This window comes from Nuphar pumila, chromosome 6 (genome assembly GCF_984573655.1).
Source record: "Nuphar pumila chromosome 6, dmNupPumi1.hap1.1, whole genome shotgun sequence".
In the NCBI taxonomy this organism is placed as follows: domain Eukaryota; kingdom Viridiplantae; phylum Streptophyta; class Magnoliopsida; order Nymphaeales; family Nymphaeaceae; genus Nuphar; species Nuphar pumila.
Window position 1 is genome coordinate 127,268,750 of NC_143254.1, and position 14,315 is coordinate 127,283,064.

Sequence of the window (14,315 nt, forward strand, 5' to 3'; positions counted from 1 at the left end):
ACCCACGGGTGAATCTCCTCTCTCCATCATATCATTCTCACTTGTCAAGATTAGTCCCCTGCATAGGCTGGCCTCTCTGAGCAACTTGAAGGCATGAAAAAGACAGTAGGGATCTCAAAAGTTCATATCCAACCTCTTATCATAAAGGGTTTTATATCCAACTATGACATGTACATCAATTATAGTCAGTACTAGGACACGTCTCATTCTGCGTATAGTTGAATGCTAAAAGCCAAAAATGTATCATCCTTTACCATCTTGTTTGCCAAGGTGATGGTACAGTAGTCAAATTTTACTTTCACAGGGTTCTCTTAGTTTCTGCTCCATGTGCTTGAGATGGATCATGTTTCATGTTTCATGGAGTGGTGACCTTGCAGTTTGATACGTTGGTTCTCGTTTTCATGCTTTTTGCTCCTCCTGTGGACATGGTCATGGTGATTATCATGCTTGTGAGGATGATGAGTATGGTCAGTTGCATGATCATGATGATGGTGATGTACATCAAGATCATGATGACCTTGATAGTATTTCTTCCTGTGATGCTGAAGATGGCTTTCTCCAGTATCATGATAACAATCCCTTCCTTTCTTGTGCGGCAGAATGTTACTCTTTGTGATACCATGCCTATGTTTATCCTTCTGTTTATGATGCATGTTTTGAATGTCCCTACCATAAGCACTTTTTCTCTGTTTTGCCTTCGATCCATGCTTTTGATCCTCCAGTCCAACCAAGTCATCCCACCAGTCATACAGAGGGTCAAGGAGACCATTCTGATGCAGTAACCAGAGAAGCACCACAACTGCAAATTGTATTATCAGATGCAATTCATTCTCAACGCAAAGTTTTAACATTTTTTTCTTCAGAAATTAAAAACACTATGGTAAGAGAAAATTACCTATTGGAAAAATTGCAAGAAACAAGCCAAACATCACGGCCCAACTAATGCAAATATACTGCATATGACACCCCAAATCAAAGAAACCTGAGCAATTTTTCCTGTAAATTGTAAAAGAACTACCTTTAGATCAGCAAACCAACAGCTGTTGTATGCAACCTTCTAAGAACTCTCAAGTAAGAAAACATGCATCAAGTGATTCAATCAAAAGTTATAATAAAGAACATGGATATTATCTACCATAAGCATGGGCCTTACATTCATGAACTAAAAAGCAAGTCTTGGTTTGAGAAAGAGATAGTGATGGGAAATTATATAATTGGAAACTTTACTCTGTAACAGTTCTGCGATGTAGTAGTTCTAGCACCATGTTTACTCCTTTCATATAAAGAGCTATTATCAGCTAAGATAGTAGAGAATCATGTAGGAAACAAAAAACAATGATTTTTTTTTTGGATAATCCAGAGTGCTGGAACAACCCAGGGCCCAAGCCTAAACCAGGACATGAGGCTTGCATTTGGCTGTGTCGTAGGGGCAGCATGAGTTTTCCCTAGTTGAGGTAGTACTAATGGTGTGAAGATCAGATGCAATACCATTTTAATCTGAAATGGAGAGCGATTGTTGTGAGTGTTACGGAATACCCAAATCCCCTGACAGAGGCAATTTGCCCATTCAAGTTATAAGTTACTAATGAATGGAAGAAATGTAAGTTGTCCATTAGTATTTCATTATGGGACATCCCTAATGGCACATGTTGTGGTCATCACAATACCATGTATAAGTAGTCCTCATAGTGATGCCCCTCATGATTGATAAGTTTAGAGGACAGGCTGCTTTCTTTCCTTGTTGTTGCGAATGGTGATATAACAATTTCTCCATAGGATTTTCAGAAAGTTAGGCATATGTTTGTTCGCAGTTATTGGTTCTTTCAAGTAGTACAAGGTACCTTTAGTCACTTCTTAGTTTTAATTTCAGTATAATTATCTAACTTTTAGTAATATAAATAATGAATGCAACTATTATTCCACTCTCTCAAACAATTTTTGCTTTGAACTTATGTTCAATCCATTGTTCATTCTTATTTCCTTGTCCACATTTTTTTACTGAATTCACCACCTATGTTTCTGTCTATTCACTTCAAAATTTCAGCAGAGTTCAAGCTTTGCATACTAGGGTTCAAATGAGGTAGCTGAACAGGTACGACTACACTATAATAACCAAGGGATCTCAGGTTCAATTCAGAAACCCCCAGGAGGGAATTCTCCTATCTTGGACACACACACACACACACACACACACACACAAAGAATGCATTGCCCTCTAAATAAGGGGGGGAAATCCCAGCATGATCAAGCCCTTTAATCCTTGGGCTTCCTGTTCTTCTAGACATCTGTAAAGAATTTCAATAACTTATGTTTCAAATTTTGATGCTGAAAATTTTGTAGTTACAATCAGTTATCAGCTCTGAGCAAAAAGGCATTTGAAGCTACGGAGTACAGATATTGAACCCATAAAGAAACAAAACAGACGGGAAATCTCATTCTATACTATATGAACGATTTTCAATTATAGAATTTCATTTTTAAACAATTACGGGCACTTTTCAAATATAAGTAGCAATTGTTTAAATCTCATTCACAGTTGCATAAATTCATGGTAAGATGAATTAAGAGAAGCTACATTGTTGAAGGGAAAGAAGCAACAATACTCATAGCCAATATGCAAGAAGACCACGAGAAAAGGTAACTAAATAGACAAAAGACCAAATGAAGTAGCAGATCAAGCATACATGAAAGACGTGATGCCCAGGATTTAGTACCTGCATGTCTTTCCAGTGAAAAAGCCAACCAGGTTATCCCAGATTGAATGCCACAAGCTTTTGACTTCTCCAAAAAAGCCTTCTTGACCAGAGTTAATTTCGGAAGGGATCTGGGTATATTATACTTGCAATTGTAAAAAAAAACTTGATTATGGAACAAATACTCACAGCTGCAGATGTGTGAAGAAACAAATTTTTTCAAAAAGAAATTATAAAATAAAAATTAACCTTCTATTTCGTGAACAACAGATATAAAAGGATATAACACTTTATGTAGAATTCAACTAAAACAATAGAGTAGCTCAAAGTAAAGCTCATCTATCTAAATACTAAAATAACAAAAACAAAACAAATGAAGATATCTTGAGTGGGTGGACAAATTTGAAATCATAAATATCGGTGATATTTTGAATTTATTGCAAAAAAAAAAACATTAAAAAAACAGAACAATTTAAACTCCATAAATTGAATGTAAAATAAAATCCATCGTGATTGTAAAAAAACATGATAAATTTATGAAAATAAAATACAAATTTATCTCTCTTTCTCTCCCTACTTCATCTTTTCTTTTTTAAGATGAGAGGTGTTAAATGCTGCCTACATGATGGGGGAGGTAATACAATAGAGGGAGGGTCATTCTGCTCAATGTGGACAATTCCTCTCCCCCTCTCCCCGGCCTGGGCCATCTCTCTCTCTCTCTCTCTCTCTCTCTATATATATATATATATATATATATATATATATATATATATATATATATATATATATATATATATATATATATATATATATAAGGGATGATAACTCTCTTTTGTTATCAATATCTTTTTAGCAGTCAATTAAACCAATTGCAAAGTAAATTTAACATGAAGTTGATGTATGATTTCAACACATATAATGCTTCAAAAAACAAACCTGTGTCCCAGTGTCAAGAATTGTCCCTAGTGTGGTGAATTGGCATTCTGCCCTGTCAACTTCCTTATAATCAGAGTCCTTCAAAATAGCTGCACTGTGCATAAATAATTTCTCTCTAGTAAATATACCCTTAACATGAATTGCTAATTCCTTTTAACAATGATTATGAAACACACCGTATATGATACAATGATTTATCAATGTATCATTGGTTCATGAGATATGATACAATCCCTCAAATGATAACATAGGGTGCATCACAACGCCATATCAGAAGACACATCCTGTATTGCAGCAATTATTTTTGCTTTACTTTGGCTGGACCTTTTTCCCAGTCTTTAATGGTTATATGATTAAATAGCATTACTGCATTATGTTTATGAATTGTAACTATCTTCATTATGACCATCAAAAGTCATGTACAATTTATTGCTTAATATAAGTCCATCACAAAGGACCATTCTTTCATTGGTGGCTTTATATTTTGATTTTTGTTTTGCTATATGGATGTAATTATCAAGATTTTGTACTGAAGGCCACTTTGATCTTGTTGCTGTCTTTTTTTTTTTTCTTGAGAAGGAAAATGTTTCATAAACACTCACTAAGTCAAAAATTCAGGTAACAAGGTGCATCATCGAGAGGTCGATGATAAGAGATTGAAACAAGTTCGGATAATTCCGTGAGGATCTGTTTGCAAACCATCTCCACCGAGCAAGCGGTCCCCTCATGCATATGCTGGTTCCTCTCTTTCCATACCACCAACTAGGAGGTGATAATCAAACATCGCCAAACGAATGCCCATCTCTTGCTGCGGACGACTGAAAGAGGACCAATAAGGTCTCTGCCCCATACCTGATGTAGAAGAGTGACCTGAATTGAGTCTCAGCAGGTGCAAAAGATCGAGTTTTTTTTTTATATTTACATGGAGAAACCACCCTAGGATCAAAGACCTAGCCGCGCTGGCTTTGCCTGCCATACTTACAGTCACTGTCCTGGCAACATAAAACTCCCTGGGCTTACTCCTTGCCCCCAGGGAGTCACACAGAGATCGAGTTGAAAAACAAACATTCCCCAAAAAGATGGATCCCAGTTTCCTCGTGCTTCCTGCATAGACAGCGTTGGCTGGGAAGTTGAATACCCCGTCTGCTCAGATTTTCATGAGTTAGGGCTTGGTTGTATAGAAGGAGCCAAGGCACCATTTGGCCCTAGGTGTGGGACCCCGCACCCATAAGCATCTTTCAGGTAGGATTGTCATGCCATCCTCCAACAGGGACAGGTAACAAGAGGAGGTGGTGAAGGTTCCGCCCGACAAACAACACCAAGAGATTTCACCCAACCCATTAGGGTCCAGACAGATCCAGTCCTTAAATAGTGACCAGCACTTGGACCAGGAGGCCCAAGCCAATGACATAGGACCCCTACAAGCTGGGGACCAGTTCAGAGGGAAACCATTGAGGTGGTATTTACCTCTCATGAAGTGGAGGAAAGCTGAGTTTTTTTCCAATGAGCACAATAGCCAGAACCAACGCATAAGTAGTGTGTCATTGAAATGCTTCAAAAAACAGATCCCCAGCTCACCACGGTTAATTGGGGAAGCTACAACCTTCCAACTGATCAGTAGTATGTTGCTCTGTCATAATTATTTTTTATTCAAGTGTATGCTTGTTCTTGTCAAATACTTTTTGTATGTATTTATTTTTACCTTCTTTGAGCAATAAAAAATTTCTATATTCTTGTTAATTCATCATGCAATACCACCCTTCAATAAGTAGTTCTTAGTTTTTATGGTTTAATTATTTTCTTTTCAAAATGTACTCTGTTGTTTTGTATCTGATGATATGATAGCATCATAAACCCTTCCAATAGGTGTTACAAATATGCTTTTTACATCACTGCATTTTAAGATTCATTAGTACCATACCTTTGCAGTCATATTTCGTAGCTTTATCAGTGGTTGGTATTAGTTCAAATGTACGACCAACAATTTCTCCTGGCCTCATTATAAAGACTTGCTCCTGCCACAGTGACATACAAAATTCATCAGTACAACATAAGGCCTTGCATTTGGAAACTAATAAAGAAAATCATACACTGAGAAATGGCTGTAATTCTGATCTAAACAACTATAAGCTAGTCATTGTTTATTGGGCTTTTATTTGCTTTCATTTGTTTTAAAACTTTGTGGGAAAATCCAAATACACTACGTTTTATGGTTCAATGGCATTACCACAAATTGTCTCTAGTAACCTTTTCAAGTACATGCATTTTCATTGTTATATTTCAAAATGTGGATATGGAATAATACTTTCTTCTCCATGGTACTGTAAAATGCGACAAGCCAAATAATGGATATCACCATAAAAGTATTACAAGCTGTGGATAACATTATTCATTTTCATGGGATAAAAAAAGTGAAGATTAACTTTTGTTAAGGGCTATTCAAGACTTCTCTTAGGCTTCAGATTTCATGATTTTTTTTTGTATGTGCATATGAATAGACTATTCTCTTAATAATCCTTATAAACTGGAATAATGTTAATTCATTTTCAAGGGATTGAAAAGGTGAATCTAAATCTTGTCCAGGGGCTATTTTAAGTCTTATCATGTTTTATATGTGTACGACAGTGAACAAGTGAGAGAGAAAGATGTGCACATGCATGCATGCATGAACACACACATGAAAGCACACAAAAATATTTATATTTCATAATGAAAAGATAACATAAAATAAGAGCTGCATAAATTGCTGTACTTACTTGATAATGTTTACCTTTTTTCAATGTAGATGAACACCTATCCAATAGTTATAGAACTGAATTTTTTAACGAACATTACAAGAATGAAAAGATACCTCCATTCGATTGATGCCTCCAGAGCACTCGAACTAAAAGGAGAAAAAACATGTACTTAGAAAATGACACTATTGCACACAGAATAACAACAATCTAAATTTGAAAATTTATCGAAACCACAAAACTAGCAACATGAGACTAGTATAACTAATTGTGCTGCCTTCTGTTAAGCTCAAAAAATATTTTCTGAAGCTTAGTTCCAATTTTTTTGAAGAATTACTTGCCAAAAGATGACAAGAAATGAGAAAATTAGGGCAGGAAAAATAAAATAAAATATGCATCCATCTTTGACTACAATAATAACTAAAGCTTCTAAACAAGGACGGTGCACTGGAAATGAAACAACTAAAGCAAGTCCATATCAAAATCAAGTATGTGTAATGAAACAAGCGAAAGCGAAAGCGAAAGTACAATGTTCACAAGCACAAATATAAATCCACTACACAAGCACAAGGTGCATATAATGGCTACAAAGGGCTTAACTGCATAAGCACAAGACCTCAAAGGGACAACACACAATCCAATAGATGGCAAATACATAAGATCACAAGAGGCACTAATAAACACATACGAAAAAACATAAAAACACAAAAATAATAATCTTATATGGATGTAGAATGCTTAGGAAAAACATTAACAAAAGGAGGGGACAAATATACAACAAACGGGACTAAAGGAGCTCTCAACAACTATAAATATAGCAGTTGGGATTCTTCCCAACGACTCTATGGCCAAAAGTCCACAGTGCCCTTGGTCTTTCATGAAAAAACCAAAAAAAAAAACAAAAATCTGTTCCAGAGGACAGAACCTATTACAAGACAAAAAGACCAAAATGCCCCTAGAGGGCATTACCTATTACAATACCGAAAAAGTATATTATATATATATATATATAAACAGTATGTACAACCAAAATTTTCCCAACATGGTTAGCAACACATTTCACTTCTAAATTTAAGAATAAATTACTATACATGGTAGTATATATACCTATCCTTTCAAAAGTCAGAATATCATCTAGAAACACATTTTCCTGTCCAAAGTATACTCACATCCATGATTTCTTCAATTTCTCTGCAATTTTACCCCTTTCATTTTACTTAGATGATTTTGCCTTTCTTTCCCAACGTGTTTATGTACTTTATAGGGGGGGGGATTTAAATATTCAGGACCAGTAGAACCAGTCAAGTCCATTAAGGCTTCATCCACTTAGAGTTGGAGCTGCCTTAGAAGACAAGTTATTATTTTATTTTTCTTAGACTATGAAATTGGGCCTCAAAATTCGTGCAACAGGGATGACGACAATGAAGGAGAAGAACAATGAGAGATGAATAGATGTCCAGCGACTTTCCTTAGGGCTGGCATCTTTTCTTTTATAATAGAACATTGGTAAAATTACAAGAACAGCATTACATAGGAGGGTTTATAATTTGAAAGACTAAAATACCCTCTTTACATAATACAAAGGCATACACACAAGAGAGAGTTACATCAGCATGTCATTCCTTAACACGCCCCCACAAATTGTGCATGGGTAAGGACCATGGAAAGTTTGCCTTTCAAGAGCCAATGTCTTCTGATGATCAGCGGCTTGGGGAACAAGTCCGCAACCTGATCTTTCCCATAAATAAACTTGGGTTGTACCGCTTTGTCATATACCTTTTCTCTCACAAAGTGCTGATTCAGTTCCACATGTTTCATCTTTCCATGTTGCATAGGATTAGTAAAGATAGCAACTACACTATTGTTATCATAGTAGAGAATCAAACGAGTAATTTTCCGATGTAGACTGACTAAGAGATGTATCCAGGATACCTCAACTGTAATTGCAGACATAGCACAATACTCCGCTTCCGTACTAGATCTGGCCATAATTCTTTGCCTTTTGCTTGCCTAAGAAACCAAATGAGAACCCAAGTAAACTCCATAGCCCGTGATTGACCTTCGCGTGACTGGATCACCTCCCCAATCTGCAATAGAGTAGGCCACAATAGTGATGGGAATATCCGCGACAATCTGTGCAGGTCTCCTATAGACAAGACCATCCAGTTTTGTACCCTTAATATACCTCAAGATTCTCTTTATGGCCTCCATGTGTCTTTTCTGCAGTGCATGCATATACTGGGAGACTTGGTTCAACCATCCATGATTTTCAGAAAAAGGGCAAAAAGCCCCTTTCACGATTTTGGCATTCCTCTTAAAAGTAAGCAATGATTGCCTATGGACTCCTTCCAAGGGGCCAATGAGAGACCCAAATTCAAATCTGACATTGGACCTCTTGACTGCCCAACAACAAGAGGCCAAAAAAATAAAAACCAATGTGGGGCTCAAACCAAATGGATCCAGATCTGGACCCCCAAAAAAATCACCACAATTAACCCCATACACCTGCTAGTGCCACAAATAAATCCTACATGGCACTAGAACTATCCGGATCCGACCTCCTAATATATATATATATATATATATATGTTTCTAAAAATCACAAAAATTGGAACCATCACCAAAATGAATTTTTTTGAGATGCATAAAACAAAAATCTCAAAAAATAAATATGTATGAAATGATGCCTTTACCCTTGAGATCCAATTGGACCCAAATGGCCCAGACTTTAATTGGATCTTCTAGAGTATATTCTCCCGTAATGGGCTGTCAAAGGCGGGTCATTCTCCATCTCCTCGTATAAGTCAAGATGATCTGGATGTGCTGCATCAATTTCACTAAGAGTTGAAGCCCTATGAAGTAGAGATCCTCGTAGTTGTTCAAATTCGGGCTTAAGCCAATGAATGAATTGAACAAATCTCTCTCCATTTGTTCTTGCTGCATAGCAATAGTACTTCCTTACCATTGGGGTTCAAGGAGAGCAAGTTCATCTCATAGAGGAGATAAAGTGCTATAATAATCTCTAATACTTATATCTCCTTTCTTGGTTGCTCTCACTTTTTCTTGCAAAAAGAAGTGTCTAGCAAGATCTCTTTGACTGTACATATCTTTCGTGAAGAACCATGCTTCATTTACCTTCTTGAATTTTGCTAGATTAGCACAATTTTTGAGCTCTACATTGTACATGAACCATGCCAATATTTTGGCATGGTTACTTTCCAAATCTTCAACTTTGGATTGGCATTCATCAATGACCTTGGCTTTTTCTTCTTCATTCAAGCCTTTTCTTCATTCTTGGTGAGCTTTAGTTGAGGTTCCGAAACCGTATCACATACAAATCCCCAAAGTTTTTTACCTTTGAGGTTGTTTTCCATAGCGTCCGTCCACCTTCTATAATTAGTGTAATAACATGTGTTTTTCCATGGTTTTTAATTTCGAAAACAGTGAAAATTTGGCTAAGTACTTTATTGAATACAATAAATATCATGAAAAATATCCTTTAAAAGAGGTGACGTCAGCTGGGCCTGGACATGGCCCACGGCCCATTGACAAGACCAAAACGAGATGATTAATATTTGTAAAACTTTTTTTTTAACCTCTAAATTCGAGCAAAATTCAAATTAAGTTCATGCAAAATTCAGCAGCGAAAATCAGGTAAGTATACCGTTAGATGCATCTCGTAATTCAAAGAACATTGGTATTTCGTTTTTCTGAAATTGGGTTACAGTTGGCTCCAAAATCGCATTTTTCAAAAATGACCCGCTTCTATTTTTACCATTTTCTGGATTTGATCTGATCGGATCCGATCCGTTTGATCCGAGCTGACATGGATCTGGACCCAGTCCAGGACCCGTATTAACTAGGATTTAGTCCAGGTTAGGATTTATATGGATTTGGATCTAGATTCGGATCCGAAATCCAAATATAACCAATTTTAAACTTTAAAATCAATTTAAAGGTTAATTTGAGTAATAATTCTGCTATGAGAAGACTTCCAGAGGGGGCGACACCCTCCGCAATAGGTAAAAACTTGATTCAGACATGGGTTTGAGGAAAAAAGGGAAATATGGTTGCGAAACAATATATATTTAGGTATATGTATTGTTGATTTTAGTAGATTAATGCATTCGTATCATTTTTCATATATATGTCGATTTTCCTAATTCATGTGTCTGAAAATATACACGTAAATACCTATTCAGACCCATTGATTTTATTTATTTTTGTACATGCATATTACCATGTTCGTGATTCATGCATCTAAAGTATGTTGATGCCATAAATTCGGTTGGTTTTATCGATGTATTTAAGGCATGCATGAAAATTTAGACTGTTAATTTCTTTTTTATTTTCATATAGTTAAATATACATGTTGAATATATATATATATATATATATATATATATATATATATATATATATATATATATATATATATATATTGCCCTGACCGACCCTTTTTATCATATACCTGATTGAGGGCACATAACCCATGCGTGATGAGTTTCTTTTTATGCATCGTTTCTGAAAAAAAAAACTTAATGTATTCAGTTATGTTAGCAGCCTTGCGCATGTCGAGTTGCGCAGGTGGACATATCTGGTCCAAATCCATTGACCCACATGCAGTGTTAGTGCAGGCCAATTAGGCCTGTTGAAATTCTGTTTTTTCTAAAGAAGATATCAACCTATTTTTTTGGCTGATCTTGTTGACTGTATTGAGCATATTTTTTGTCATGTTAGTGGCTGATTGTTGGCCGACTATCGTCACCTCGATTTCATGTCATAAAAATCAGTTTTGACCAGAGTTACCAGTCGGGGAAGCGAGAGCGGGAAGCGAGGCACTTTAAAAAATTTAGGAAGCGGGAAGCGTGGGATGACTTAGAAGAAAATTACGAACTGTCTCGGAAGCGAACCGGAAGCGAGGGGGAAGCAAAAAAAAAATGAAAAAAAATGAAAAAATGGGGAAGCGAGGGGGAAGCGTGGAGAAGCGCGCTTCCCATAAATGGGAAGCACACTTCCCAAAAAAATGCGCTTGCTTGCACATTTCGAAAGCACGACCTTTCGCGCTTCCGAAACGCGTTTCGGGGAAGCGCACTTCCCCATGCGCCTAGGCGCTTCCTGTAACTCTGGTTTTGACACTTATATGTGGACTGTTATGATAGTTATTTTTCTAACTGAAAATCGGATGGGTGAAACCATACCATGGACTGTTATTAAATTGATTTTAGTCTGATCAGACCTGCCGCAGAAAATTTCTTTTTGTTATGCTGTTTTAGACTTGTCCATATATGTGTTATTCTTGATGCTTATCAGATCTACCATACGTCGTTAATTTGATGACTTTTCATATTTAACAATATGCTAATTTGATGTCTGACATTAGATCCAACAATATGTTGTATATGATAGCTGTCATTAGATTTAAATATATCGTTATTGGATGACTATTATCATAATATTTGGGGATGGATATCAAATTGATTTTTTATGTGCAAACCTGATCAGTTTTGCCGACTCCCAGTGAGTGCAAATCTGATAAGATTTTCAATGCTTTGCTTGAGTGCAAACCTGATCAGTTTTGTCGATTCTCAGTGAGTGCAAATCTGATAAGACTTGCAGGGATTTGCTTGAGTGCAGATCTGATCGAACTTGCTAACCCTTATGTGGGTGCAAACCTAATCAGATTCACATTTGTTTTGGCATTTGTGAATCTGGTCAGACTTGCCAAGTCTCTTGTGTACACAAATCTGGTCCAGATCTATTGGGAAGATGATTGTTTGAGTTGTGAATTCAATCTGCCTTGTGGTTGGCTCGATAAGTAATTTCTTCATAATTGAATTTGTGCACGAATATGATCACGTTTGAAATTTATGTATGCAGTTTCTGAAATGATATATAAACATGATTTGGATTTGTTTGACTTGCTATTGCCCATGTCATACGCATTGAAAATTCAAAAATTCATTTTGATGTGTGCATGAATATGATCACGTGCATGTTTGAGAGCTTATGCATGAATTGGATCATGTTAATGTAGGTTGCAAGCATCTATTCACATGCGTATGTGAATTGATTTATATATACATTCTGGTTGTGTGTGATCGAATGTGCATTGTGAACATGTTTTGAACAAGTGTGTGCATGTTCACCAAAAATTTTGTATAAGATGCATATATCTCTTGAAATGATTATGTGGTCAGTTGAGAACCACTGTAGGCCATGTGGGCCAGGAGCATATGTTGCTCCAAGAATTTGTTTTTATGCATTGCAAAACTTTCAAAATTAATTGCACTGTTTAAATGTGACGGGTCAGGGCCCGATTTGGGTTTTGCATGTTGATTTGCAAAACGGTTCTTGTATTAAGAACTTGAAATTGTTTAAAAAGATAAAAGAGACCAAACAATGTAACTAATTCTTCCTGGATGTCTCTTCTACGTTGTGGGAATCTTGGATGACGGTTTTAGGAAAACCGTGAGGATATTAAAACTTCATGTGCAATTGTGCCCCTGAACCGGATGTGGTGGTTCACCTTTTGTCACGGTTTTAGAGAGATTTCAGCCATTTTTCCTAGGAGTGTTGTTGTTGACACATCTATTGTTATTGATATAACAAGAAAGTGGCGTTAGTGGATGCTGATTTCCCTGATGTCTCGGCATTAGATGTTGATTTCTAATATTCCGATGAATTATGTTGATTCTTGATATCGGTCGAGGTACAAGTGTGGAACCCAATAATAAAATACAAATTGTGTGTTAAGCTATAACTGAGAACCTAACTTGAACTTCGAGAATTATTGTGCTCATTTTGAATATCCGCGGGTTTTAATAAAAAGTTGAACTAACTTGTGTGTATTTAATAAGGACATACATGCAAAAGATAACTCTGATAATAACTTAATAATTTATTCATGCATGTGCATTGGAATCATACATATTTACGATTCTGCATTAGTTCATGCATTCTTGTTCTGTTTCACGTGAGATATTGTCATTGCATGATAATTGTTTTTAAATGCCTGAATAATAAATGGTTTATGAGATTGTTGTTATTATATTCTTCTGAATTTATGTATAAATTTGGTTTATGCTCTTCCCTTTCTGTTTGGATTTTCAAAGGAATTCGTACAAAGAACTATGGTTCTTACCCTGTATTTCAAAAATGTTTTTCAGGACCAGAAGTACAATGATGGAGTGACTTGTTACATGGAGCCTGCGAGTTTGCGTGATATGTTATGATGTTTTCGACTGAGTGGATCTATGTTACAAACTATTTATTTATTTCTATTTTTATAACATTTATTTCATTGGTTAATAAAGTTGGTTATTTCCTTCGTTGATCCAATGCACTATCTCTTATGGTTTGGTAATTTATTAAATCTATGAGACCCTGGATCCTTGGGTTTGGTTTCCGCAATTGTTAAAAAAAAAAATCACTTTTCACAAAGATGAGTTGGGGTCGTTATAGTTAGTCCCATTCAATTTGAATGAGAGATCAATCTTGGCATCCTTGTCGGCCATTATGGAAGAGAAGAAGGAAATAGGATAACAAGTGCGCAAAATACAAGCACACAAAAAAATAGAATAAAAGAGAGTCTCAAGAGTGCTCAATCACCTAGGGGTACCATGAAATGAAACACTAGTGCAAAGAACAATGTCACAAGGTGACTACAACGAACGCACAAGCACATAAACAAGAAGCCATTAATGGGCAAAATACAATAAGCCACAAAGGGCTAGGCACCAAACACACACAAATGTGTGTGAGAGAGAGTTTGAAATATAAAGAATAGTATATTGAAATGCTACATAAAGCATTAGAGAGGAGAGGGGGCAAAAGCCCCTTTTTATACACTTTATGGGACCAAGGGGGCTCCCAATGACTATGAGTTGGACCCTCTTGCCCCTATACAAATGGAAAAAGAAAAAAATAAAGAAAAATAAGAAAAAGGTAT

At 36.2% G+C, this 14,315-nt stretch overlaps 1 protein-coding gene across 1 annotated transcript in view; it reads right to left on the reverse strand.

Annotated features, from left to right (window-relative positions):
* Positions 1-341: 341 nt before the first annotated feature.
* The window catches only part of HAP2 (hapless 2), a 34,969-nt gene continuing 20,995 nt past the window's right edge, over positions 342-14,315 (reverse strand). The window contains exons 5-10 of the mRNA XM_090009707.1: positions 6,481-6,513; positions 5,551-5,644; positions 3,630-3,718; positions 2,715-2,824; positions 896-996; positions 342-799 (exon numbers count right to left, since the gene is read on the reverse strand). Coding sequence (XP_089865833.1) covers positions 342-799; positions 896-996; positions 2,715-2,824; positions 3,630-3,718; positions 5,551-5,644; positions 6,481-6,513 — 885 coding nt within the window. The remainder of the gene's footprint in view (positions 800-895; positions 997-2,714; positions 2,825-3,629; positions 3,719-5,550; positions 5,645-6,480; positions 6,514-14,315) is intronic.